The following is a 25,463-nucleotide window of genomic DNA, read 5'->3' as shown; positions in this document are numbered from 1 at the left end:
TGAGAACAGCAAAGAAGAAAAATGATTTCTGAAAAAGTAAATATATCTGAAATCATGGCCTTGCATAGGTTACTCAACTATCATTACAAAGGGGAAAAAGAATAGTGACCTCTAGGGCAGAAATAGCTATTTTTCTGCTTTGTTTTTTGTGCACATATATGTTTGAGCAGATCTGTTACTGGTATTTGAACCATAGTAAATGACAAAAGGAGACTGCTGAAATCATGGATAATCTTAAAGATATTAGGAAGCTGATACAGATTCTCAAAAATTAAAAAGCTTCTAATAGAAAAGGCTCTTACGTGTTGTTGAAGTAGTGTACCTATTCAAGGATAATAGTTCCTGCACCAAGTGGAGATATCTAAGCTCTTAATCCAGAACCTGGTGCATGTCTGCCACAGCATGGTGTCAAATACAAATCTTGGAAATGTTAAATGCGAAGATTTTTTCCTAAATTTACTAGGAAGTCAGGATATAGCAATATTGCTTAGGGTTCTTGATGTAGCTAGTCAGTGACTGACATGCATGTTGGGATGGGCCCAGGGATGCCTCTGCAGAAGGATTGTTAGAGCTATATCAAAAAGTGTGATGGAATGCAGCTGGCTTTCCTCCCCCATCAGTTCCGAGGCAACTGCAGAACTTTAAGATTGTGTGGGTTTTACTGAAATTTATCGATGAAGAAAAAGGAACAAAAGAGACATTCCAGCCCTCTGGAGGTAAAATATTTTGATTTCCTCTACTGGCACTTTTAATTTTTTTTGTCATTTCATGTTCTTTTTGGGATGTCAATTACAATTTTTCTCCACTCAAATGATGAGATTAAAATTCTCAATGGAGTTTTCTTTCATGGCTGTTTTAAGATTTGTAAATTTTCCTCACTTGGGAAAAAGTAAAAATCTGAGTATTTTATGACAAATAATTCTCAGTCTATTTAGCACCAGTAATTACACACTCCTGATCTTAGTATTCCATAAAAATAGCCTGATTCTAATTCTGGGATTTTATAGTTTCTTGATTCTTGTATGGTCTTCCCCAAGAGTACATCAGCCAGTGGCAAGGAATAGAGATAAAAAAGAACCACACTGCTTTTCCCGTTTATTCTTCCCAATTTCTATGCCTGCTCTCTTCAAGTCTGCTTCTAAAACTACCAGATGTCCAAATATTAACTGGGGGGAACATTCATTAGTCATTTATGTCTCTGGTACCTCTGGCAAGCAGAGGAGGAGAGGGACAAGAGGAGAAAACAAGACTTGGAAGGAGATACAAGGAACTGTGCAGCTGCTTTGCAGGTCCCTGGGAGGCTCAAAGTCAGGCTGTGTGCAGCTCCCACACGATGTCTCCACACAGGAGTGGGTTCACAGCCACCTTTCATTGGGTTGGTATTCAGAAAGGTTTTATGTGCACATCTCATCCCCTTCTTTGGTCTCCTCCCTTGGTTTTTATTTACTTGCTAAGTAGGGGATTTGCAGACCTGTCCAGAGGGTGCTGTGAGGGGTGGCAGTGACACAGCTCTGGATCTGGAGCTGACAGCTCCTCTGCTGTCATTGATAAGCATTCCTGGGAGGGTGCAGATGGAAATACAGGATTTACAAAGCCCTGATTGCCATTAGCCCTGGGGAAGAATATGTGCCCACCCCAGCTCTGGCTTCTGCCTTTGCTGGGGCTTCCCACCTTGGCTCCCTCTTCAAAGAGGGACCTGCCAGGACAGAGGGGAGCTCCTCCCTGCCAGCACTGGGGTTTTGGGGAGCAGAGGGGATGTTCATGTCAGGCTGCCCTGGCGAGCAGAGGGGTATTGTGGCTGCTGTGTGAGTTTCCCCATGAGCTGCACATGACTTGTGTTCATGCAGATATGAAGTGCTTTGGGCTGCCTTTCTCCATGCTGGGAGGGATTTTGGAGTTGTGCTGTAGGAGGAGATGTCAGAGGTCTGCTCTCTGCCCCCTGTACTGCTCTCTCTGCTGTCTCATGTGCTGACTGTATTGGAAGGAGATAATTCTCATTGTGGCTGTTTCAGGCTGTGTAGGAGGTAGATGGGCTTTTGGCTTTGGAAAAGGCAGTGGTGAGGTCTGTTCCTCCCCGTGTGGCAATTCTGTGCCATGCTGGTGCCAGCTGGCATTGGACTGATGGGCACTGAACTTCCTACATCCTTTGCTGCTCAGCCAAATTGGTTGAAGTTAACAATTTTATCAAGGGACCAGGGGGATTGTGTGTCTGTGAGCCTCATTTCTTAGGAACCCAGGCTGAAAATAAGGGGTATTTAGATCACAGGTTTTGTCACGTAAGAGTTGGGTCTTTAATTTACTGTGGTTTTAATGGGATAGGGAGGAGGATAAGATATATGGTTGAGCTGGCAGGGAAACATGCTAAATAAATTAGTAGCAATAATAATGGTCTGGTAGTTTGTCCCAAATGTAGATCTTGTTAAAGAAGCCCATCATCTTGAAAGTCAGAAATAAGTTTTTTAAAGACACTAACAAAAGAGCACACTGAAATCTTTTGCTGCAAATTCTTTTTGCTAAAATTGCTTTCCTCCCCCTGGTAAGATAATTTTATTCTAGAAGTGCCTGCTTTGGCAGGAGGGAAAGCTCTTTATCAAAAGAGCTAATAAAAGTCATAAACTTGGAAACACTTCCATTCTGGCTAAACCTAAAACTTTTTAGTGAAGTTATAGAAACATGGGTTGTTAGAGATATTTGAAGGTCCACAGTTCAACCTCTTACTCAAAGCAGTATTATCACCAGCTTTAGATCAGGTCAGCCATGACTTTGCCTAGCCAAGTGTTAAAAAACTCCAAAGATGGAGGCTTTACAGATGTTCTGGGTAGTCTGTCTAGGTGTTGAACTATTACTGATATTTTTCCTGATGCCCAGCCTGTCCACTGGTGATCATTTGCTTGTGTCAAATCATCTGCTGCAACAAGAAAATGTTTGACTGGAGACAGGCCAGTGGGTTATCTGTGCACCACAGCTATGAAAAGGATCAGCAGCTTCAGTGTCTGCGAAACAGAGCAGAAAATAGTCACTATTTCTACTGCATACAAGATCTCATCTTGTATCCTGGAACTCTGTCTCGATCTGAACTCATTCCCACTGCACTCTGCCTCCTGGGGTTAAGGGAAGAACCTGTTGGTGATGTCATGCAGAGGAACTGAGCAAAAAGAAGTCCAAAAAAAGGCTCAACATCTATCTCTGCAAATTCTTTCCATGTCAGTTTAGGCAATCACTTTTAACAATTCATTCAATTATGTTAAGCGCCCACTAAAGGAATCCTAAACCCTCCCCTGGGTCATTTCAGTTCTGTGAGATTGTAATTGTTTGAGACTAACCATGATTTCTTCTTTTGCCTTTAGGTGATTCTAATTCTGACAAAGCTCTATGACTACAACCTGGGAAGCATCACAGAGAGCTCTCTTTGGAGGTATGGAGATAAATAGAGTTAATAATTACCACCTTATGTAAATAGGAAAAGCCTGATACAATTCTTTTATTGAATTTAATTGGATTTCTTTAAAAGTGGAGGAAGGTTTTTAGCTAAACCTTCTCCCACTCCTGTCCTTTCATACTCAAGGACAAAAAGGCTGAAGTCTCATTGTCTTGTTTCAGCCAGATAAGGTACTTCTCAGATACTCTGTCTTTTGATTCCACCTTTCCCATCTTATTCAGACTGAAATCAACCAATTGGTTTACTTTTGGGACAACTGAACAGCCTAAAGTCCTTGTTTATAATGAAGGATCTCATGGCTGGTCTGCCCAAATGATCCTTATGAAAAGCCAGTGTTGCTGAGGCTGGGGGAATACCTATGAGTGAGTTTTCAACATCTGTTGATTAGAACTCATGGGATTAGTACTAGATAATTGATTTCCACTTGTGTGAACTTGACTGCTGGACCAATTTATAGGGAATGTTTTGATACTTTCATGATTTAAAAGCTTGCCATGCGCTATGTGAACCAAAGGGAAGAGCTGGGCCATGAACAATTTCTTAAGGCAGTTATTTGGGTTCCATGTGAGCAGAGGGTACCTGGTTTTATTTCCCTGAAAAATAAAAGAACTGTTTCCTCTTTCACGTGTCCCTAGTACTACTTCCATGAGCTGAAAGGGTGGTTTTCTCATAGCTTCATGTGTGAAACTTTAGTAGGATTCTTAGGAGTCTTGTATGCAGGTCACTGATGAAGGTGGATAGGCTGCTGGCAGGATAAGAAAACGTTGGGTATTTAAAACTAAAACCTCTTGTTAGAATGAACTTGTTTTAATAAACTTATATAGGAAAGGGATTTTCTTTGTAGGGGAGAATTTTGGGTCAGAAGTAGAACAAAAAAACTTTTTGTTCAGGAGCTGAGTGGGTTTTAATAGAAAGATAGAGGAGGGAATTGACATGACGTACATTCTGAACTCAGGCTATTGCTTCACCCACTGGCCTGAAAAAATAAAACTAAAACCAAACAGACTAAAACCTAAAGAAACACAACTTCTAGGAATTATTCTGAGAAGTAACAGGAATGCTCAAAAGTATTAGTATTTTTTGGGGTTGAATAAATGTTTTTTCATACCATTATGGAGGTTAATCAATCTTTTCATTTCATAAACCTTGCTGCCATGACTTTCTATTCCCTTGTCTTTTCTATGGTGTGTGCACACCTAAAGGGTCTTTCAGGACTGTGGCTTTGGCAATGTTTTTTTACAGGGAGTTTGTGCTAGATTGTTTAATTTCTATGAAAAAATAATATTCATATATACAAAAAATATTTTCTTTTTCTCTGGCTACCCTAAGTCATTTCACCATGAGAAGTACTCCTCTCTGTTTTGTCAGTCATTGCAGAAGTTATGGCATTTCAGCATGCATTGGCACCTCCTTCCCCATTGCTGACAGTGCTGAAGATCTGCTTATGTGATGCAGGATTGTGTTGAGGTACTATTTTCTGACTGAAACTAGGACAGCCACATCAGAGTGGAGAGCACAGTTCCTGATGAGATGTATGAATGCAGAACAAAACTGTGCTGGTGGCCTTATGCTCTTTTCTGTTTCTGGTTTCTGTGGAGCATTCCACAATGGCATAAAATGTTGCCCTGATTAAGAAGGGAGGGACTGTGTGGATGTCACTGGAGGATGTAACAGATAGCTGGGACCCCAGCAGTGTTGCAGTCCTAGAGTGAGTGCAGGACACTTTTCCTGACCTCATTTCTAATCTCAGAATGTCATTAACAAAATAAAAATAGCATGAGTGTTTCCTCTAGTCTGGAATTCTATTACCAAAAACTGTCTGATAAAAAGTAAAAATCTGAGTATTTTATGACAAATAATTCTCAGTCTATTTAGCAGCAGTATTTACGCACTCCTGATCTTAGTATTCTATAAAATTAGCCTGATTCTAATTCTGGGATTTTATAGTTTCTTGATTCTTGTATGGTCTTCCCCAAGAGTACATCAGCCAGTGGCAAGGAATAAGGATAAAAAGAACCACACTGCTTTTCCCATTTATTCTTCCCAATTTCTATGCCTGCTCTCTTCAGATCTGCTTCTAAAACTACCAGATGTCCAAATATTAATTGGGGGAAACAATTCATTAGTCATTTATGTCTCTGGTACCTCTGGCAAGCAGAGGAGGAGAGGGACAAGAGGAGAAAACAAGACTTGGAAGGAGATATAAGGAACTGTGCAGCTGCTTTGCAGGTCCCTGGGATGCTCAAAGCCAGGCTATGTGCAGCTCCCACACGATGTCCCCAAACAGGCTGGCACCAAGACCATATGAAAATGATTATCATATCTGACACTTCCTTCTAGTATTATACTAGCATTCATTCTTAATTTTTAAGTTTCCCTTAGCCTTCAGGGTAAGGTGTATGAGGAGATGAATAATTTTCTTTTTGTTTTAGTATATACCAGAGGATTAATATGCCATGAGCTGACCCTCTCAGTACCTTTTGGAGTGTGTTAAAATTTTTAGTACCGGTGACATCTTAGAACAAGGAATTCCATAAATTTTTTGAGGAACCACTTGTCTTACTTTGAACCCCTCAGCTTCACTTGGCACATGCCACTTATCAGGACTTGACTGCGTTTGTATGGCCAACCATCCAGAATCCTGGGAAGTGCTTTGAACTGGGAAATGCTGGACAGCCATAATCAACCCACTTGTTATTGCAGTGCTCCATGGTTGGCCCTTAAGTGCTCATGGCTGCTCTGGAAGCTGCCAGTGCACTTCCTTGGATTTTCCTCTCTCCTGTTACCTTAAGTAAGCCCGTGCTGGTTACATTGTGCTCTGTCCTGAGTCTGGCTCTGCTGTTAGATCCCCCCTCACCATGCAGCCATGCCTTCAGGTCACTGGTAAATATGCCTATGAAGATCCCAGGACAGCTTCTCTGTTCTTAATGTGATGGAAAGAAATGGCAAGGTGGGCACATCTTATTATTCTGTGTACCTGTCAGAGGTTATGAGCTGTTGCTCCTCCTGGTTGTTTAAGTGACATGTTAATTTAAATCTCCCTGCTTCTTTGAAAATGATAGAACAAAAATAGGTTGGAGAGAAGGGGTGAAACATATCTTGCAATTTATTTCATGCTTCTGAGTTTTATTCTGGGGAATGGAAGAAAACATCATCTCATGTCTGGTTTGCTTTCTGATATCAGGAGTTCTGTTTCTGAAGCATAGAGGGGAAAGGTGGTTCTGCAGGTACCCACAACTGAAGAGAAATCTGTCTTGAATACATGGCAAAGAAATACCACTTCTGCCTCCTGTGCTGAGTGCACTCTCCAAAGGTTGATGAGTGATGAGGGGCTGTAGAAGCCTGTTACTGACATGAGTAATTTGTGCAATAGCTGGTTATAAGCACATCTGTCATTGCAAAGTGTATTTGGGTGATTTAAGCATTCTTACTGATGGGACTGTAACCACCTATAACCCAACTATGCCATTGCCTACAGGATCTGAATCTATCCTCTTTATAAACACATTACTTCCTGCTAGGATTACTTTTCTTTATTTCTCAGCCAGTTTACTATAGCTGGCTGCAACACTAATGGATGGAGATCATCCTTCTAAAACTACTGACAAACTAAAAGGCCACTGGTGACAGACATGAAGGGATGAAATACAGTAGGAGAAAAGAGACAGGAAGAATCTGTATAATCTTCTAGATTGTTAAGGCTCTGTGTGCACTGAGCTTTGGATGGCAAGTGAGCTGCTGCTTCTGTACATGATAAATGAAATTTTGCATCAGGTGGGGCCTGACTTTAATTATACTGTTATCCTCTCAGCAGACTTTTTTCCACAGTTTTAGTTGAGAACTTTTTATTTACTTTTTGTTATTCTTTTTATAGAAGAGAAAGAAAATGGAGAAGGAAAGATTATCTGTCACTGAGCAATTAACTGAGTGTATTGGATTTATTTCTCTTCCTCCCATAGATATCTCTCAGATCAAAAAGAGGATTAAGCTGTGAGAGTTAGGAGATGTTTTTACCACTAGAGTAAGATAAGCTTGCATTTCAAATAAATAAAAATGTCAGAAATGTGTGCATGGTATCCAAGAGCTGTAGACAGCTGTGGGAGGACTAATCTTTTCCTATTTGTGTAAATATGATGCTCTGGAAAGATGTGCATGAGTGACACTTTCCCTCAGGACCTTGAGAGGCTCTCAAGCCATGAGCGCTGCCATTCACCTCTTTGCCTTCTTATTGGTCTGTATTTGGTGAGAAATGAGTTATTATCTGTAACTTTGTATAAAAATAACAGTAATTAAACTTTCCTTTTCAGCCAGAAGTTAGGAAGATGTAGAGTTTGCTTAGTGTGAGAATATTTTAAATCATAATCTGTTGCTGTGCTAATTCTGGAAGCTATTGATGATAATCTTGACACTCCAACATTTTGCCTGAGCTCTGAACTCCCCAGTTCAGGAGTGATTATCACTTCCAACCTGCCCTTCACTGCTTCTAGTTTCTGCATTAAGGAAGCTTCAGCACATATGCCATAAAGAAATCTAAAGGATGCTGAAAAATACTTACGTTTCATGTAGATCTAGATTTAATTTTCCATATGCAAAGTGGGGGTTGTTTATAGTTGCTATTTTATTTGATTCTTGGAAAGCTAAAAATGGATCTGTTTCTAGCTCTGTTTCTAGCTTTTACATAGCCTTTTTATTTAACCTTGAGCTGCTATTTTAACTCCTCCATCAGTTTACTTATCCATTCCTTCCACCACCACTGCACATCATGCTGCAACTCTATCCTTTCAAGAAGGGAATTTGGGTTGTAATCCAGAGAAGAGTCAGAGTTGACCCCAGCCCTGTGGCTTTAAATACTACAGATGTTTTGAAGGCTCCCATGCTGATGTTTCTGCATTCAGTGTCCTGGCTCCTTTCCCTCTCTACAGATCTGTCACCCAGAACTGTCAATGTGTTTGTGGAGATTTTCTTCTCTGGACTAGAGAGTTTTGCAACAGAAGACTTGAAAGTTTGTCTGTATTTGCTTACTTCCTTTATGGGGAATTTCTAGGTTATGTCTGTTACTGTGTTCATCGTTCTCCTGGACCTTTTATGCAGGTTCTTTACTTGTGTTTTGCAGATTGATTCTGTTTTCAACTCACATTTATCTTCTACCTGCTAAGCCACGCTAATAAGGTGTAGCTTAGCGACACAGTGTGCTCTGCAACAGCAGATTAGGGTCTTTTAGCTTGAAGTAGGAGGTAGGAGAAGCAAATACGTATGAGAGGAACTGAAAAAGTGAGGGGAAGGAAAGTCTCATTAAACACATTTTAACCAGCAGTTTTGTGGGAAAAAGGAACTTGAAAAGGACTATTTGAAAGGCTTTTATCTATAAATACAGTGTCCCAGTTGCTCAGTGTAAGTCACTTTTCTTAAATGAATATCAGAGCTTGATAAATGCTGCTACATTATCTCCCATGGGCCTTTAGTGACATAGTAACAATGACATTTCCTTGTGTCTGTGGTTTAATCCTTTTTCCATTTTCTCCCATGCAAACGTAGGAACCTCTGGCTGGTCTGTGTATAGATGCTGGAGGGTTTCTGGGAGAGGAAAGAATGGGTTTGCACACTCAGCTATTCATGTAGGAAGCAGTATCTTTTTTATTGTTTGATCACAGTGGGAGATCTGCCTGCACTGCAGGTGGGTTTAGAACATGGATCTTTATGCCCTGTGTGTGGAGCTCAGTGCAGCCTTTTTCCTGTGTGTGGGGACACTCTGTTCAGCCATCAGGACCCCTAGGGACCTAACAGTTTCTAGAGTGATCAATTTTTGTACCGAAGAGGGCTCATTTAACCCTGGTGACTAACAGTAATAAAAACTTCTAGCACAGTCAACTCTTCTACTTAGCTGCCAAAGTTTCCTTGGATGTTCTTTTTGTTATCAAAACCAGCTCCAATAAAGATGAAGGGTGGGGAGGGGCAACTACCAACCAATCAAAAAAAGTGCAGTGCACCCAACCCCCACCCCCCCCAAATGACCTACCTAGGAAACAACCCACAGCAGATGCTTAGTTTAGCAGGAAACTTAAGGGTTTTTTTGATTTTACCAATTTTGCATTCCCTAAAGAATAAGGGCCATTAAAACCATTTCATTTTGTGGCATATCATGTGTTTGTCTAATCAATCTCATGTAAATTCTGCCTTGACTTATCTTGAAGAGTCATATCCTGATATTATGAAGGATCAGATTTGATTGAGGATTTAGTGATGTGCTTCTCACTCCCTGGTCTGTGAGGATAAAATATTCAGCACTAATGATGATGTAAATTTATTAAGCCTATTAAAAATGTGTTCTCTGTTGCAGCCAGTCATGAAATGTAGGAGTGTTATCAAGTAAATCAGAAAGAATCCAAATCAATTTTCTGCATGAAAGAAACATGTAAATCAAGATAATGAATATTAATGCTGACGTATATTAGCAATATACTGTAAATAACAAATGCACCATATTCATGCCACTTAAAAGGCATAGTGTTTCAACATACTTTGTCATTCTTACTCTGCAAATTAGATGATGAACTTCCATATCTGTTTCCTAGGCTTCACCTGTTTGCTCAAATGATGTTGGTAAAACATAACAGAAATATCTCTGGTTCTGCTCCACAGGGTTCATCCGTCTGCTGTGGCTGTGTAATAACTGCAGACAAGCTAGACTGGAGCTGATGTCTAGGGGGAAAGACAAACCACACTGTACTTACCAGCTCATAAACAGAAAGTAAAACACCCTTTGTGTTCTGGTATTTCCATTCCTGTCATATTTCTATGTAGTCATTTTGCAGAGCTGGGTAAAATTGTACTCATCTCTTCACTTCTAATCACCAAAAGGAAAGTATATTTGGAGCTGAGCTTGGGTTAACAGGGAGATACTTCAGTTGAAAGCATTATATAAGCTTGAGATCTGAACTCTAAGGTTTTCAGGTCTAGGTCCCAAATATTTTTGCATCTGCACCTCAGGATAATTCCTAAGGCAAACAGTCAAAGCTTATTGTCACTGCAGAAAGAGCCAGGCATATGTCATTAGGTCTTTCTTGGAGGACTTGGTGAAGCACCTAGAAAAGATGTGCTGTAAAATTGTATATCTAAATATGTATCAATGGTATGTTTGTTATGCAGCATAAACTGGCTGCCATTTACACTGAAACATAGTGGCTTGCTTGGAACTATCCTTTTTTTTTTTTTTTTTTCCTGACTTCTCTAACCTACCAAATAAAAATTGGTCAAAATGGGAAAGGACAAAGCTCACAATTAATCAATTAGTGCCTTCAGTAATGGTAGCAAAGCTGGCTTTTGAGTCTGATCCTGCCAGTGGTTCCTGTGCCAGTGGCTTCTGTGCTTGTGGAGTGGGGTTTGTGTTGAAGTAGGACATCAAGGAATGAACTGTTCAGTAGGAAGGCACAGAGTCCTTTAGGATGGCTGAAGTAGCTGGTTGAGATTCAGATCTGTGTGTGGACAGAATTGTTGGTGGATATTGTGCAGGTCTCTGGACCACCTAGGGCAAGGAAGAATCATTTTGCCCTTGTCATTAGGATGTACCATTGAGGGCCTCTGTGTACTCAGCACTGGGAAAGTTTCTGCTTGTGTGACAGGGACAACCTGGGGGAGACTCGATTCCTGGTGAGCAAGGAATTAATTTGCAGCTCGAGTTCCCCTTATGTAGGAGGAGGCATGGGGGAATTCAGGAACTTTTCTATCCTGGCTGGCAGCTTCCTGCTGCTGTTATGCCAAGTCATTTCACTGGTGAGATGCATTAAGTGGCAGAGGAAGATGTATCCTCCTGATTATGAACATCACTTATAATGTGCTCTAAACTGATACTGTGCTTTGCCAGTGGGAGGTAAAAAGCCATTTCTTTTCACCCATTATTTCCCCCTCTCCCCCAAATGAGTTTCTTCTGCAAGGAAGTTGTGTGAATTTGCCTAGCATGCATTGTAGTGTGTGCTGTGTAGTTGGGTGTGAAGATAAAAATCTCTTTTCAATGATCCTGCAATCTAGATAGGTGGGAGTATCTATGAGAGTTGCTGAATTGAAAAGGAATAGAAATCAGAAACACCACATGTATTGTGCATTAAATGACTTCAAGTGGAGATAGAGACTGATATCTGATCTTTCTCCAAGGCAATTTTTTTTCAGAGAGTCTTGTTCATTCTACTAATGTACTTCTACTGCTGTATATTTTGGCTATGTACATATCTGTGTAGGTGTTCCCAGTAATTTTCTTACGGTTTTCCCTCAAGCCTGAGTTGCTGGAGTTGGGTGGTTGCTCAGAATCTCAGCTTTTCTGTGGTAGGAGAAAGCCTCGCTTGCTGGTTTTCACACAGTGAAGAGAGAATTGAATAGCTTCAATTGCTGTACAGATGGGAAAGCCCAAACACAGACTCTTCACACGTAGTTCCTTAGAGCTTTTTTCTTAATTTCTTAAAGTATCTTAGCTGTGAAGACAAATCAGGATAGGATGGAAGTGGAATAAAAATGCAGTGCGTTCCTCAATGAACTGAGCATGTCATACCAAAGGCTAAGGTTCAGCTCTGGTCAGGCCAAGCAGAACCTTGGAACTGCTTTCCTGAAAACCAGCTGAATGCTGGTCTTTGGCTTATATGATTACACTGTCCAGCATTAAAAAGAAACCCCAAACAGTTGTTTTACTGAACTTCTGTTAGTGTTTACTTTTGAAAAAATTAGAGGTTTTTTCTTCTTTCATAGTTGTAATGCTACAAAGATGCTCTCTCCTCTATGGCAGAACAGGAACAGAGGAGACACCCCCTCAGAGTTAATGGGGAACTGTGTATTTCCTGTATATTTAGGGAAAAACAAAGCTGGGTGGAAAGGACACAGAGACTGAAGAGATGGCAGATTCCTTGTCACTTATTAATAGTCAGGCCCAGCAGGCCCTGACTGCCTGTCTTGAGCTGCTGAGAGATTTTTATTAAGCTGCTGGTTTTATAATCTGCACAGCACTCAGCTGCCAGACTGATGGGCCCTGTAACCTCTGGGGAAAAAGGAATGCAGTCAAAATCAGGCCAACATTGTCTTTTTGTATTTGAATAGAAAACCGTTTTCAAATAACCTGAAAGGGAAATAGGAGGCCAGAACAACTGTCTGTTTAATTAGCCTTCTGTAATACAGCAAGATAAAAGGAATTTTTAGGCATCTCTAAGCTCCCATTCTGCTTTACCAACAAGTCACTGTTTTGTTACAGATAGTTTGAGTGTTGACATTGTCAGCTCCAAAAGATCAATTTAGGAGGCTGAAAATGACATATTTTTTGTCTCCTTTATTTCTCCAGTGTTTAGAGCTGTGGAATGAGAAGGACAGCTCTGAGTCCTGGCCTTCCTACATCCAGTTTTAGGCAAGCTTCACCGCTGTGTCTGTGGGTAATGGAGTTACGTTATCTGCCCATCTACATGAGCTGAGGGTTTTGGACTAAACCGGTTAATAAAATCCAGTCTTGGAAGAGTGAGAGTGGAGAAACCTACATAAACCTACAGTCTCTATCCATGGCTGAAGCCTAACAGAGATGTGATCGATGCCTTACCAAGCCAGATTCTGATATACTCTTCCACTGCCTAACAGAACCATGAGAAACTCTTGTATGTCTGCAGGCAGGGTGGATTGTCATCTTTGTGTCAATGTGTGATATTGTTACTTTGGATTTTGCCTGAACAGAGGCTAATCCCTGCAAAAGAATAAGAAATGAGAACCAAACCCATTCCTTTAAAACCCCTTCCAGAGGAGTTTAAACACCACAGCTGTTTTATGACCACAGACTGTATGCCAATGCTGGGAAAAGCACTAGAGGCAGCAGCAACATTAAATTTTTTATTTTCTTTATGAAGAGATTGAAATAAGCTTTTTTTTCCTAAATGTGTTTGTAACTTTTCAGTTCTTCTGTTTTCTATGAGGTGAGAGAGGCAGAACTAGGGCCTTTCTTTTCCTCCTTACTCCATGGTGGGGCTGCCTAAGTGAAAGCAATGCCATTCTCTGGAGTAGGTAAGAATGTGCACAGTTCTTCCTCAAAATGAGTTTTCCTTGCTAGAGTTTTCAAGAGGGAGTCTGATTTTTTTCCTAGCCTGCCTCCAGCAGTGCCCAATAAAAGAAAGCTATTTGCAGTGTTAAACTTTCAATAGAAACCTACTACCTTTGAGATAACTTTTCTTTCTTGCGCTGCTGCAGCAATCAGCTTATGCCCCAAAACATGAGCTTTGATGAATTGCCATATGACATTATTATGTAGTTAAAAATGTAAGTTATCTCAATTATAGACTGTTGGCCCTTTCCAGTGAGCGCATCTGTGGCTTGCAGGGACTCTGACCTCCTTTGGCTGTGAGCAGTGTGCACTGACTACAGGCATTGTGGAAATATAATTTCTCTTCACTTCCCTGCCAATGCTCGAGTGACGATGTGCTCCCTTGTTATGAGGCAGCATAAAATTTAGAGGCTAGTCACGGTGAAGGTAGTTAGAAAGAAACTCAGAGACTTCAGTAAATTTTCCTTCTAAGTGTTCCCTTTTCAAAGGTAAATGGTCTTATTCTTTGTAATCTCTCCCTGTATGTTAACAGCTTTCACAATGCTAACTCTTTTGTAAGAAAAGCACATTGCAATCCCAGTCGACTTTATCTGTGGTAAAGGAGCCAAAGAAGGAAGAAACCAATACGCTTTCTAAAAATTTTTTCTTTACAGTCCACCAGCTACTCAGCACACGTGTATTGTAAATTCAAGATGTGCATGTTACTCAAAGAAGCAACTGTGATGTCACGGGTGTTTTAATAGCCTATGATTTATTTCCCTTAGTGCTTTATTAAGATGATGCACAACAGCATTAGGAAGCCAAATGCTGCCTTAAGAGAGAGACTTGGAGGAGTTATTTTCAATCTCCTGACTTTTCTTCCTCAACACAGTAATTTGTTTGATTGGAGCAAAAGGGCCCTGGATTCAGAACAGGGATTCTACTTCTTATTTAGTGTTTCTTTGTGCGTTAATCAGCCCAGTTTGTGATCTGAGTGAGCAGGAGTATGAATGAACTTATTGTGATATGAGGGAGCTGCATGATTCAGAGAACAGGATACTGGCTGGGGTTAGGAGATTGGCGTTCTGTCGCTGCATGGGTTTGCGGCTGTTTGATAGTGAAATATTGGGCTAGGCATAATCAAGAATCAGCAAATTCATGAGAACCAGAAGTCATGTGCAAGGAATCCTCTCTTGGCAAGGTATTTCTGATGACATTCAGGAAGGTTAGCTGTAGGTGCTGTGATATAGGGCTTCTTTGCCATTAGTCCGGTGATAAATCTGGTGTAATTTCCAAGTTTTGAGACAGGCAAGGTAGTGAATCAAAATTAGACCTGAGGTAGTCACAGTGGGCAAATGGATGGCTTAGCGAGCTGAGATCACTTGAAAAAATGTATTTCAGTTCAACAAAGAATAATAGTAGGACAGGGGCTGAAGGCTGAACTTACAGGACTATGTAATATCTACTTAGAGCATGGAGAAAGACAGGACAGTGTGTAGTAGGCAACAAACTGGACTTCATGTCCCACTGTGAAAAGACTGAAATGCATTGATCTGATCAATGACTCTATAAGCTAAGGAGCCAGGAACTGAATTTTTGAAGAAATTAGAACATTGAAATGTTTAAGATACTGACTTGGCATGTAAAGATTTTTTAGACAGCATACAAATTTCAATAAAACTCTCCTGAAGATGGGATTTCTGGGCAAAATTTAAAGTGACTAACTGAAATGTCGATTTGAATTAAAGAATAGGCATAAAATAAACGGACCAGAAACATTCTTCTAAGGTCATGGATATAGCAAATGCATAAAATCACAATGGAACCAAGTTTGGTGTCTGTTTCTTAGAGTAGTGACTTGGGAGTTATAACAAAGGGAAGAAGATATAACTGGTGGAATATGGTGGCCAGATAGGACAGGTAAAGGATGACAAATACCAATGAGAGATGGGAAAGAAATCTGATTTTTGGAGCAAAGAGGATTAGACATGGTTAAGATGAGAAGGGTTGTGTGAGGACTCAGCCCTTCTGCTTGTAGAAGCTGGTGTTAATTCACTGAGCTGAGTCAAACAGCACCACTTTCCACAAGCTCCGGAAATTACTTCTGTCCAGTGATATAAAAGCAGCATCACCCTCCTTGTTAGGCTTTTCTCCTTGCTATTGATATTACTTTGATGGCTACTATTACCACTTAGCTTTTTAACATCATTAAAATGCAAAATAAACATAAAAGGTGGGTGGAAATAGAGTTAGTGTAGCTTTAAAATTTATTCAATCTATGTCCCATTAGAAAATAATGGTCAGTATTGTAATAAGTATAAATTCATCCTTCAGGCCCTCTATTAGCGTAATTATGAAAACACTGGGCTTGGCAGTTGGCTTCTCCTACATTCAGTTGCTATTTTTTGTTTCAAAAGAAACATGCTGAGTGAATTGGTTTAGAAGGAAAATGTAATAAAGCTCTGAGTAAACAGGGCTTGTTAATTTGCAGAATTTCTATTGAAATTGCATGAACAGAACATGTATAGAGATATAATAGCCTCATTTATATTTGTGGATTATCTCTAATGCATAGTAACTCCTGAAATGCCGATCAGTGCTCTACAAAAAAGGGAAAAAAAGTGGGTTTCAGTTTGGTTTTGAAGAAAATGAAAGATCTAGCATTTTTATGCAGATTAGCTGCATGTTGCAATTTACTCCCAAACCAAATCCATAATCCAAGTGTGTCTCATTTAACTGAGGGAATGTGTGAGGCTGTTTACTCCTGTTATAATATCTATTGCTCTAGCCTTTTTATTATAAATAATTCCATCAAGTCATTAAGAATTGATCATTGAACAAGGAGGATCCACTGCAGTTGTACTGAGGGGTGTTTTGGGTTGAACCAAAGATCCACTTGATCCAGTATCTTCACTGTGAACCTGCAGCAGGTAAAGATGACAAGAGTGTAAGAACAAGGCCAAGCCATGCGTGTTACTTTTTTGATGGAGTACTTGTACAGCTTGTACTGACTTCTGCCTCCACCTTTAGAACACCAGAAGTGTTTAGCGGAGGTATTTAGTAGCCCTTGGTGGGTGTATCTGTGAGGTTTATTTGTTGTTCTCTGACTGTATCCATCATTTGAACCGATACAATCTTTTAGTATCCAGGAGGATGGGCTGCTGAATAGCACCCTGAGATTGTTGGCCTCTGTTAACTGCAGAGACCTGAATTAGTGCTTGAGAAGGCAGAGATTTTTCTGTGCCTTTACCTATCCAGTTTCTTTTTTCTACACCTCTTTATATTTTTGAAATCTTATTGTGTGATGAAGGCAAAGTCACCCCGCTCTTTCTTATCTTCTAAATGAACCAGCCACTCAGCATGTTGGAGAGTGAAAGTGACAAAGTAGTAAATGACATAAAATTTCACTTGTGTGTAGCCTTTAGGGCAAGAAGCTTCATATAGCAGCTGGAGAACAGTGTGTTCTCGAGTTCCATTGATTGCTCTTTAAACATCGCTTTATCCTTTTAATGAATAAAGAAAGTAAAAAGGGAAACTTCAGAAAGTTCAATTCAGTAGTTAAGAAAAATTCTGGCCCCTCTATAAACTCGTCCTGTTGTACGTTTGTATCACGCTGCTTACTAGAGAATGGAAGAATGGAAGACTAAAGTAGTGATGGTTTTGGATGATCTTCACCTCTGTATTGCTTGCAGGCAGGACAGGTTGTCTCTACTACCTCAGAAATACTTTTCTCTTAGAAGAAGTGGCAACAACCTTGACTCCTAACACCCAGTTGCTTGGAATGTGATGAAACACATCAGTTATTCGTAATTTGTGGGCCTAAACCTACAGTGGGGTACTATTGACTTCTTAGCTGAATTTTCTGGAAGAATTTGGTGGCTTCTCTGCCTTCTTCTGGTTGAACATGATGTAGAGAATTGAATCTACCTTCCAGATAGAATGAGCCACTCCAAAAGTACCTGTAGAAGTCTTGGTCAGAAAGGAAGAAGCAGAGGAAATGAAAATTCTAGTAAGCTGTGTCTTCTCTGTTCCGGGAATGGAATCTGAAAGGCAGCATTATCATTTGTAAGATCTGGAAGTTTACCATCTGATGGGATGAGCCAGCCTCTACTGGCTGCAAAAGAGCTTTTCACTGCTGGAAAACTGGGGAAAACGGGAATCATGTGGTTATTGCCAGCATTGTTCTCAGTGGCTGCAGGTAATGCCTAGCAAGGGATCGTATCAACACTCACCCTGTCCATCTGCCCTTATGCAGAAATTCCCCCTCTCCCTTAAAGACTGATCACTAACACCTGTGTTAGCAACTTTGGGGCTCTGTTTTTGGTGGTGGGCTTTTTCTTAATTTGGAAAACTTTACAAAGAGGCCATACCTCAGTTTGGCACATAGAGAAAGTACACACGTGGTCTAAATCTGCCTGCATAATTCCATTCATTTTGGCATCCAATTTATTTCTCATAGGAACTGATGTCTTCCAGCTGCACCTAATGAGTTCAAATTCGGCCAGGAAGGAGGATGCTGAGTCAATCAGCAACATCTCAAATTCCTCAGAGCCTGAATTTACATGTGTATTTGGCCTACACTTGACAGTGATCATGTTCATGCCTTAATTTCCCACTGGGTATTGTCATCCTGTCCTCCAGCATAGGTTTGTCCTTCCTTTCCTTTCTAAGATGTTACTTCTCTGGCCTCCCTGCTTCTGATGTTGTCTTTGTTAGTTTCAAGAAGCTTTAAGTCTTGCTTTGATAGCTAAATAATTTTTTTTTCTGAAACATCACATGGCAGTCCAGAACTTCCCTGAATGCAGATGTCATAAACATTTGTCTTCTCAGTCACTAAAGCTCTAGCAGGCTTTTCTGTAATTATAGAGGGTAATTACACAGACTCTCCTGTAAACTGTCATTAAGTCTGTGGAAATGCTTGTGCAGATTTCAGTAAGCTTTGGGTCAGGCTCATTACCAATCCAAAAAGACAGAATTTTTTGTTGTCTGATTTTTTTGGTCTTTACCGTCCATAAGAACACAAAGCTCTTTTGAATCAGCATTTGTGAAATGGCTCCTTTCTGTTTCTTTGGCACCAATCAGTAAAGTACCACCCTTGAACACAGTCCTTGCACTGTGGCTGTTCCAGCTGAGTATCCTGGGATTTGGGTGGATACAGCACATGGGTGAGCCCAGTGCAGCGGGGAAGGAAGTGTTGCTGGCACATCAGGCAGTGACTTTCAGGTTGCTGCCCTAATTCTTGGAGGAGTTTACACCTTCTGGTATTGGCATCCTATTTCTAGGGGAGAATTGCTAAAGTTAATAACAGAGATTAGTGAACTTAGAGGGCTCTATGAAGTATCAAACTCAGTTCCCTCAACAGTATGAACACGGGTATCATCCATGTGTAATCAGAGATGTTAAGGTAAATTTAAGAGGTAAATTTTAAGGAAGAATTTGAGGATCAAATGGGTGGGGGTGGATAAGTTTAATCAATGGCCAGCTACGGCTGTTCTTGTTATGTGTTACTGGGGTCACTGTGCCCTCTTTGGGAGACAAAACAGGAAAAATAACTCTTAGGCATCCCACAGGAGCTGTGAGACTTTCCTGACCAAGCTCAGCTCCTGTTTCTCTGCAGCAGGGTGCCACGGCCTCTCCTGCTCTGTGGTTCTGTGGAGTGGGTGCAGGTGGTTGCCCTGTTTTGTAGGCACCAGCTGTGCCCAGTGTGTGCCTCTAACAGTGCTGTACAGCTGTGGCAGACGAATCTCATCTGCTCAGATCATGAGCTGGCAGTAGTCCTGCCAGAAGGCCCAAGCTTGCTGCTCCTGATTCACAGAGCTCTGTTCAGAACCTCAGCTATATCTGAAAATATCACTCTGTAATGTCTAAATGTGAAAGGAAAAAAAAAAGGATAAACTGCCAAGAGGCCTAGATTCCTTAAAGGAACAAGGCTGGCAGCATAACTCTTTTGCTGACAGAGTCCTGCAAAAATGAGGTGGTTGCACTCAAGGAGCTGAACTTACCAGTCTGTAAATCGGACAGGACTTGTCAGCACTATCAGCTGAGTTAATGCCCAGTGGTACAGTAAGGAAGATTCACTGTTACTGTTGCCTTTCTGTCAGAGTCATAGAGTAGACAAGTAATACTGTCTTCATTCAGTATAAAAAGACTGTTCCATTAATTGAAATAATAGACTAGGACTGGGTTTGTCTGGAGGTAGAGAACAGAGATCTAGAGCCAGGCCTCAGGCAGGGGTAGATGTGATTTACTTAGTGTTTGTGTTCCAGTGCTGTCATTTGCTGCACTCTAGGCTGACTGGCTGGGACTAATTTATGATGCTTTCTTACTACTGCTCCGTTGCCCACCAGCGCTGCAGATCAGATGATCTATCAATTGCCACAAGAATCACCTCTTGTGTCTTTTACCTGTCTTCACTCCTGATTCTCTAAAGCAAACTTTACTTTTAGCTGCTGCTTCATCTCCTGCATCTTTTTTGCTCTGTCAGCCAAAGACTTCTATTCCAGCAGGTCCCAAAGGTGTGCTTTCTTAATTCCCTGGTAAATTTTGAAATGAATCCCCAGGTGGTACCAATCACTGGGCTGAATGTAGGTGTGCCGATTAGCTGCTGTGACAACTCTGTCTAATTAGCTGAGTAGGTTTTTCCTTCTCAGAGTACCCAAAAGAGATGTTTGGTTCAAGGTTCTATTAAGGTGAGCTAGGAGTTAATTATTATGCACAAGGGGTTGAAGACTGATCAGCCTCTGATCTAGCTCAACAGCCTTAATTAATGGAGGCAGTAGAGGCCTCATGTTTCAGGAGTGACAGTACAATCAGTAGGGTTGTCCACTTGTCCCTCTCTGTTTCCCTGCAGAATAAGATTCCTTTACCTGCTCACCTTTGCACAGCCCTCAGAAAATATATTTGAGCTCGATCAGTTCACGCTCAGACAAAAATGTGACAGCAGGCATTTTACCTTGCCTGTCCTTTATTTTCTTGGATAGTTGAGCAACATCATGTTTGGGAATAGAGGCTTCAGTTAAATATCTTCTTCCTTGGCAATAGAAACTCAATAAAGAACTGGGATCTAATCCACAGAAATTTCCCAAAGAACTGTAAATTCCTGGAACGTGAAAGTGGGGATACAAGTGTTTCACAGTGCCAAGATTAGCCTTATTTCCACTTCCTGGCCAAGAAGAACTCCCAGCATTGGTGGTTCCATCTGTTCTGCAGGATTTGGTTATGTTCTTGGGTCTGGGCCTAAATGCAGTTGCTGTTCTTCCATGCTTTTCAACAAGGCTGAAGAAATTTGGTAACATATGCTCTTTTCTTTTGGTGTCTGTACACCACTGGGATGAAAAGTGTATCTGGCATGTGCAAAGAAGAGTTCAGGGTGATTTTCTTTTTTTGGTAGCAAGGGGGTCACTGTGTGGTGTTGCCACAAGGAATTTTGGATTGTGCAGTTTCTCTCCCACCCTCAGGTTCCCTCTTCTACTGTCCTGCATCAGTGACCAAGCATTCAAGCCAGTCTTGGAACACCAGTACCTTCTTTTCTGGCTACCTGTTTACAGGGTTTGGGATTGTTTGTCCCACTTGGATGCCTTACTGATGGATTTTCTGGGTGGTTTGAACTACTTTGGGTTGTAACATATTTCTTCTGCAGACACAATTGCTTCCTCTCCTGCAGGTTAAACCTCTTCCTCTGCCTCATTCTGTCAGTGTCCCTTAATGGTCCTTAAGGGGCCATTTAGGAGGTAGCTTTTCCTGAGCCAAGTTTTCTTGTTTCCTCCATTCTCTTCAGGAGCAGCTTCTCCCATCTATCTCATCTTTTACACCATTTTGAAATGTCCTGTATAAAACGTGTTAGCAGCTCAGGAATCCAATAAAACATAGTTTATTGACTGTTAATAACTTCAGGATTTTTCCCATTAAGTTTTAACATGAAGTAAGATGCTAAATAATATTGAAGGAGTTTGATTTCATTCCCTTCAACAGTTCTGCTCTACTCTCATAAATAAAACATTCTCACAAAAAGACACTTATTTTAATATATTCTCACACTGCCACCCAGGCTGAGTTCCTTGACTCTCAGCAACCTCACACAGTGTTGATAATTTCATGGGACCACTGCTGTGCTGTGTGTGGATGAGTTAGCTTTCCATTTTCACAGTAGCTTTAGTTTTTCTAGCAAACACACATTTCTCCTAAAAAACTCTGCCTTACTTTCCGAGGTTTGTCACGGTCCTCTGTCAGAGCCACAGTTGTCTCCACTGCTGTGAGAATACCTGACTTGTTCAACCATTGTTTACAATCACCTGACATAACTGGTTCCAGGCACAGGGGCTTTCCTTGCAGAACGTCCTCTTTGCACATTTTGTTTGCTCATTGTCTGTAATGAAGTTAAAAGAGCCAGTCCAGTCTCATCTGCACCCTATACCTGATTTTTCTTACTGATAGTTGAGATTATCCAGGTTATTCCTTTTTCTTCCCTCTTTTGAACCAGTAAATTTTGCTACACTGGAAATGTGCAGAATTTAATTTTTATTTTAATGAACTGCTGCTGGGAGAGTCCTTCCTTTTTTGAACCCAATCACTTTGTCAGCTTGATTAGTCAAATTGCTCTGAATCTATTACTCTTCTCCATAATCATGAGTGTGGTTGCATTATTAAACATCTTTCTCTGTCCTACACACAAGCAGAGTTCAAAGGGGTGAAGGAGAGCACTACCCCCCAATAATTAGTACAGTGGCTGAGAGAGCTCTCTTCAGATGGAGGACACTCCTAAATTGAAGTTTTGTATTATTTGAGAATGGCTGCATCTCAATGTTTGCCTTGCTGTAAAGGAGGATTTGCTTGGAACTAATTTCAGTGTATTGGTGGTTGCTGCAGTAACAGCCCCCGCTGTTGTTCTAATGCTCAGACAGCTACAGATGCATCAGTGCTTTAGCTGACTGTTCTGCTGAGCGCTGTCCTCTCTTTCCAACAAAACCTGGACCTCTCACATCTCAGAACTAAAAAAAAATCTGCTCCTTCTGATGTTCTGCAAGGAAATTCCATTCAGGAAAAGGTTTGCTTTGGCAGGTTGGCATTTTCTAAAGTGAAAACATGTCTGAAGCATTTCCAAGTGATGCTGCGAATGGCTGAATTAAATTTCAGTTTTATCCCTGAATTTTCTAACATTGTGTTTGTGTGTATATGGCTTTGTTTTTTATTGTGGTTTAATTGGTTCTTGTTATTTTTGTTGGGTTTTTTCCCCAACCACTCTTTCTAGGCAGAAGCACAAACCTTTGAAGTAATGAAGATTGTTCAGGAAGTGTGACAGCATAAATGTCAAAAACACTCTTCGAGGTTTCTCCAGGACTCCTGAAGAACTTGGGAGTTGTCAGGGGAAATTTATACCACGATGAACTTACTTAGCTGTCTGGACAAACTTACTTGGCTGTCTAGACAAACTGAATTTCTGTTTTATGAGGAATTTTGCACTTTTGAAACTAGTACAACATGATGGTAAAATAGACTGTGAAACCTGTCACTAAATGGATGATATCATTCAGCCAGGTACTAGAAAGGTTGGACAGGGCCCTGGAGAATATTTTGATTTTATTCAGAAACTGTCACCTGATGGAGAACATTCTTAGGGAAAATTTATTTTCAATGAAAAAGATCTACTAGGACATATTACATTTTTGTATTGGTGCCACAGGAACAGGAGGTTACAGGTTGTGCTTTACTGTTGACAGTGAAAGGCTCATCAACAATGTGGGGGTACCACAAGATCTGATGTCACTGTGTTCCCTAGAGGGTCTGGTTCAAGGATTCACATGCTAGAAGCACAAGCTTATTTCTTGGGTTTCATTTGTGATGATCCCAGCTACCACCAGCTGCAGTGCGCATGGAATTGGGCTGCTGCTGCGAGTGCCAGACAGCATTACAGGTATTGCTCTCTGCTTGTTGTGCTGCTCCCCTGGAACGCCCAAATGTCTCTGGCAGGCAGAAGAACAATCACAGTAACAAATCCTCGTGGGAGGCACACCCAGTAACCCCTCTCACACAGAAAGCTGCTCCCACTGCATTCCTGTTGCTGCAGCAATTAGAAATAAGAAATATGACTTGTCAGGGGCTTGGCCAAACTGCCCCAGCTCTGCCTTCCCTCCTTTCTGTGGGATGGTCTGGTCCCAGATCTTGAGCAGTGGGGCAGGAATATTTCAGTTTTGCCCACGTGTCTGAGCAGTCCTTGGGCTGGCTGTGTGGGGAGGCATCAGTGAACCTTCTCTCTTGGGCGCCTGACACTTCTCTTTTTTGCCTGACATGCCTCTCTTGAAGCCAGCCTGGAAAGTGTTTGCAGTTGAAGCAAGTGGAGCAAATTCTAATTTGTCTGGAATGGGCCCTCCTGTTAAATGTTAAACTGACCTTTTCAAGAGAAATTTACTTGATAGTTCTAAGTGAAGCCCTGGTTTAAGCTAAACCTGTCACTATAACATGATTAAAATCACTTAAATGTACATCAGTTGCACATATTATTAATGGAAATTGAAATCAGCCTAAATGGTAACCATAAATTTTAAAACAGAGGGAAGAGGATGGCAACAGAGAAACCCATACATGATGTGAAGGTTAAGGTGCCTTATTCACCCAAAAATTAGATGAGCTGAACAGGGAACTTTATTCTGAAGCAGTGGAAAATCACAGATGCTTTTTTCATGTATTTACAGTCCTCCAATTCTCATCTATTGAAAGGGTAAATTCAGTGCATTTTTGGCAGGAATTTAACCTGTGAAGACGTAGAAGGATCGGTCACAGTTGTCTGGTCTTGTTGCACCTGCTACAGGACCTTTACCCAACGAGTGGTGAGATTTCTGACAGTGTGGCAGGTGGTGAAGGTGTGTGTGTGTAGATAGTGCTGCAAGGGGGGTTGGGGCATGCCTGTGATCCATGAATGTCTGCTCCCACTTGAACTGCACATTTAAAGTCTTGTACCTGTTCTTGCCTCCTTCCCTTCCCCGCCACCCAGAGTCACAGCTCTGGTGTTTGGCTCCCCTAGCAATTGTTACTTAAAGTGTCTGTTCTAATTGGGCAGTAATAAATCAAAACTGAATTGAAGACCTTCCACTTACAGTCATTTTTCAGTGACTTTCTATCACACAGCAGGGTAGGACTTGGCAACCATCTCCCAGAGAAATGTCCAGGGACTTATGAAGGTCCTTTTTGAGGGTATAATCTTTATGTAGCTGTGTGACCTTGGCCATTCCAACTGCAAATTGAGCCTTTTGTAATTAATAACTCTTTTTCTACCAGCCTTGGCTTCCACACAGGTGAAATTAGCATGGCTTTTTCCAGCCGTTTTGGGACATTGGGGATTTATAGGGTTTTTGTGGTCAAGTGTGGAGTTTTGTTAGCAAAGCTGAAATTTTTTGAGCCTGTTAGAAGAAACCCCTTTATTAAGGGCATTGGTGGTGGCTGAGGATGACAGGTTTGTTACAAGAAGGTGGAAAGAATTTTCAGGTACTTGGCTGAGTTCCTGTTGGTAGCATTATTTTAATGACTAGATTGTATAATTAATGTCTTTATACACCCACATCTTTGGAAAAACCTTCCATATAATTTTAATTCATATTAAAATATTTAATATGAATTAAAATTTCATGATTTTAAAAATATTTAATTCCATATAATTAAAATTTTAATTTTAAAATTAAAAACAGATGGCTTTTGGGGTAAATAAGTCTTCTGGTCACTTATTTTTATTTTTTAGGTTGTTTAGCAATGTGGGTTGTGAGTAGTGGATTAATATGGCCCATCAGTAAGGATTTTAGTGTCAGGGACTCTTTTAAAGATGTTTCAATCTGCAGTCCTTATATTCTCAAAACCAGAAAATTTATTTAAAATAAGATGTTGTTGCAATGCAGGGCAAAATAGTAACCTGATCTTGTTCAGGATGTTTCTTATATGGAATTTACAGCCAAGCTTTAACTTACTTTTATCCTTTAACTTACTTTTATCTTTTACCACTAA

General features: G+C 40.8%; 1 protein-coding gene across 4 annotated transcripts in view; it reads left to right on the top strand.

Annotated features, from left to right (window-relative positions):
- LOC137478275 (VPS10 domain-containing receptor SorCS1-like) overlaps positions 1–25,463 on the top strand; it is a 261,330-nt gene that overhangs the window by 79,527 nt on the left and 156,340 nt on the right. For all 4 annotated transcript variants that reach the window (XM_068198011.1, XM_068198008.1, XM_068198009.1 and 1 more), the window contains exon 2: positions 3,348–3,415. In XM_068198011.1, coding sequence (XP_068054112.1) covers positions 3,348–3,415 — 68 coding nt within the window. The remainder of the gene's footprint in view (positions 1–3,347; positions 3,416–25,463) is intronic.

Source organism: Anomalospiza imberbis, chromosome 8 (assembly GCF_031753505.1).
Source record: "Anomalospiza imberbis isolate Cuckoo-Finch-1a 21T00152 chromosome 8, ASM3175350v1, whole genome shotgun sequence".
Classification (NCBI taxonomy): Eukaryota; Metazoa; Chordata; class Aves; order Passeriformes; family Viduidae; genus Anomalospiza; species Anomalospiza imberbis.
This window is presented reverse-complemented; position numbering and strand designations above follow the sequence as displayed.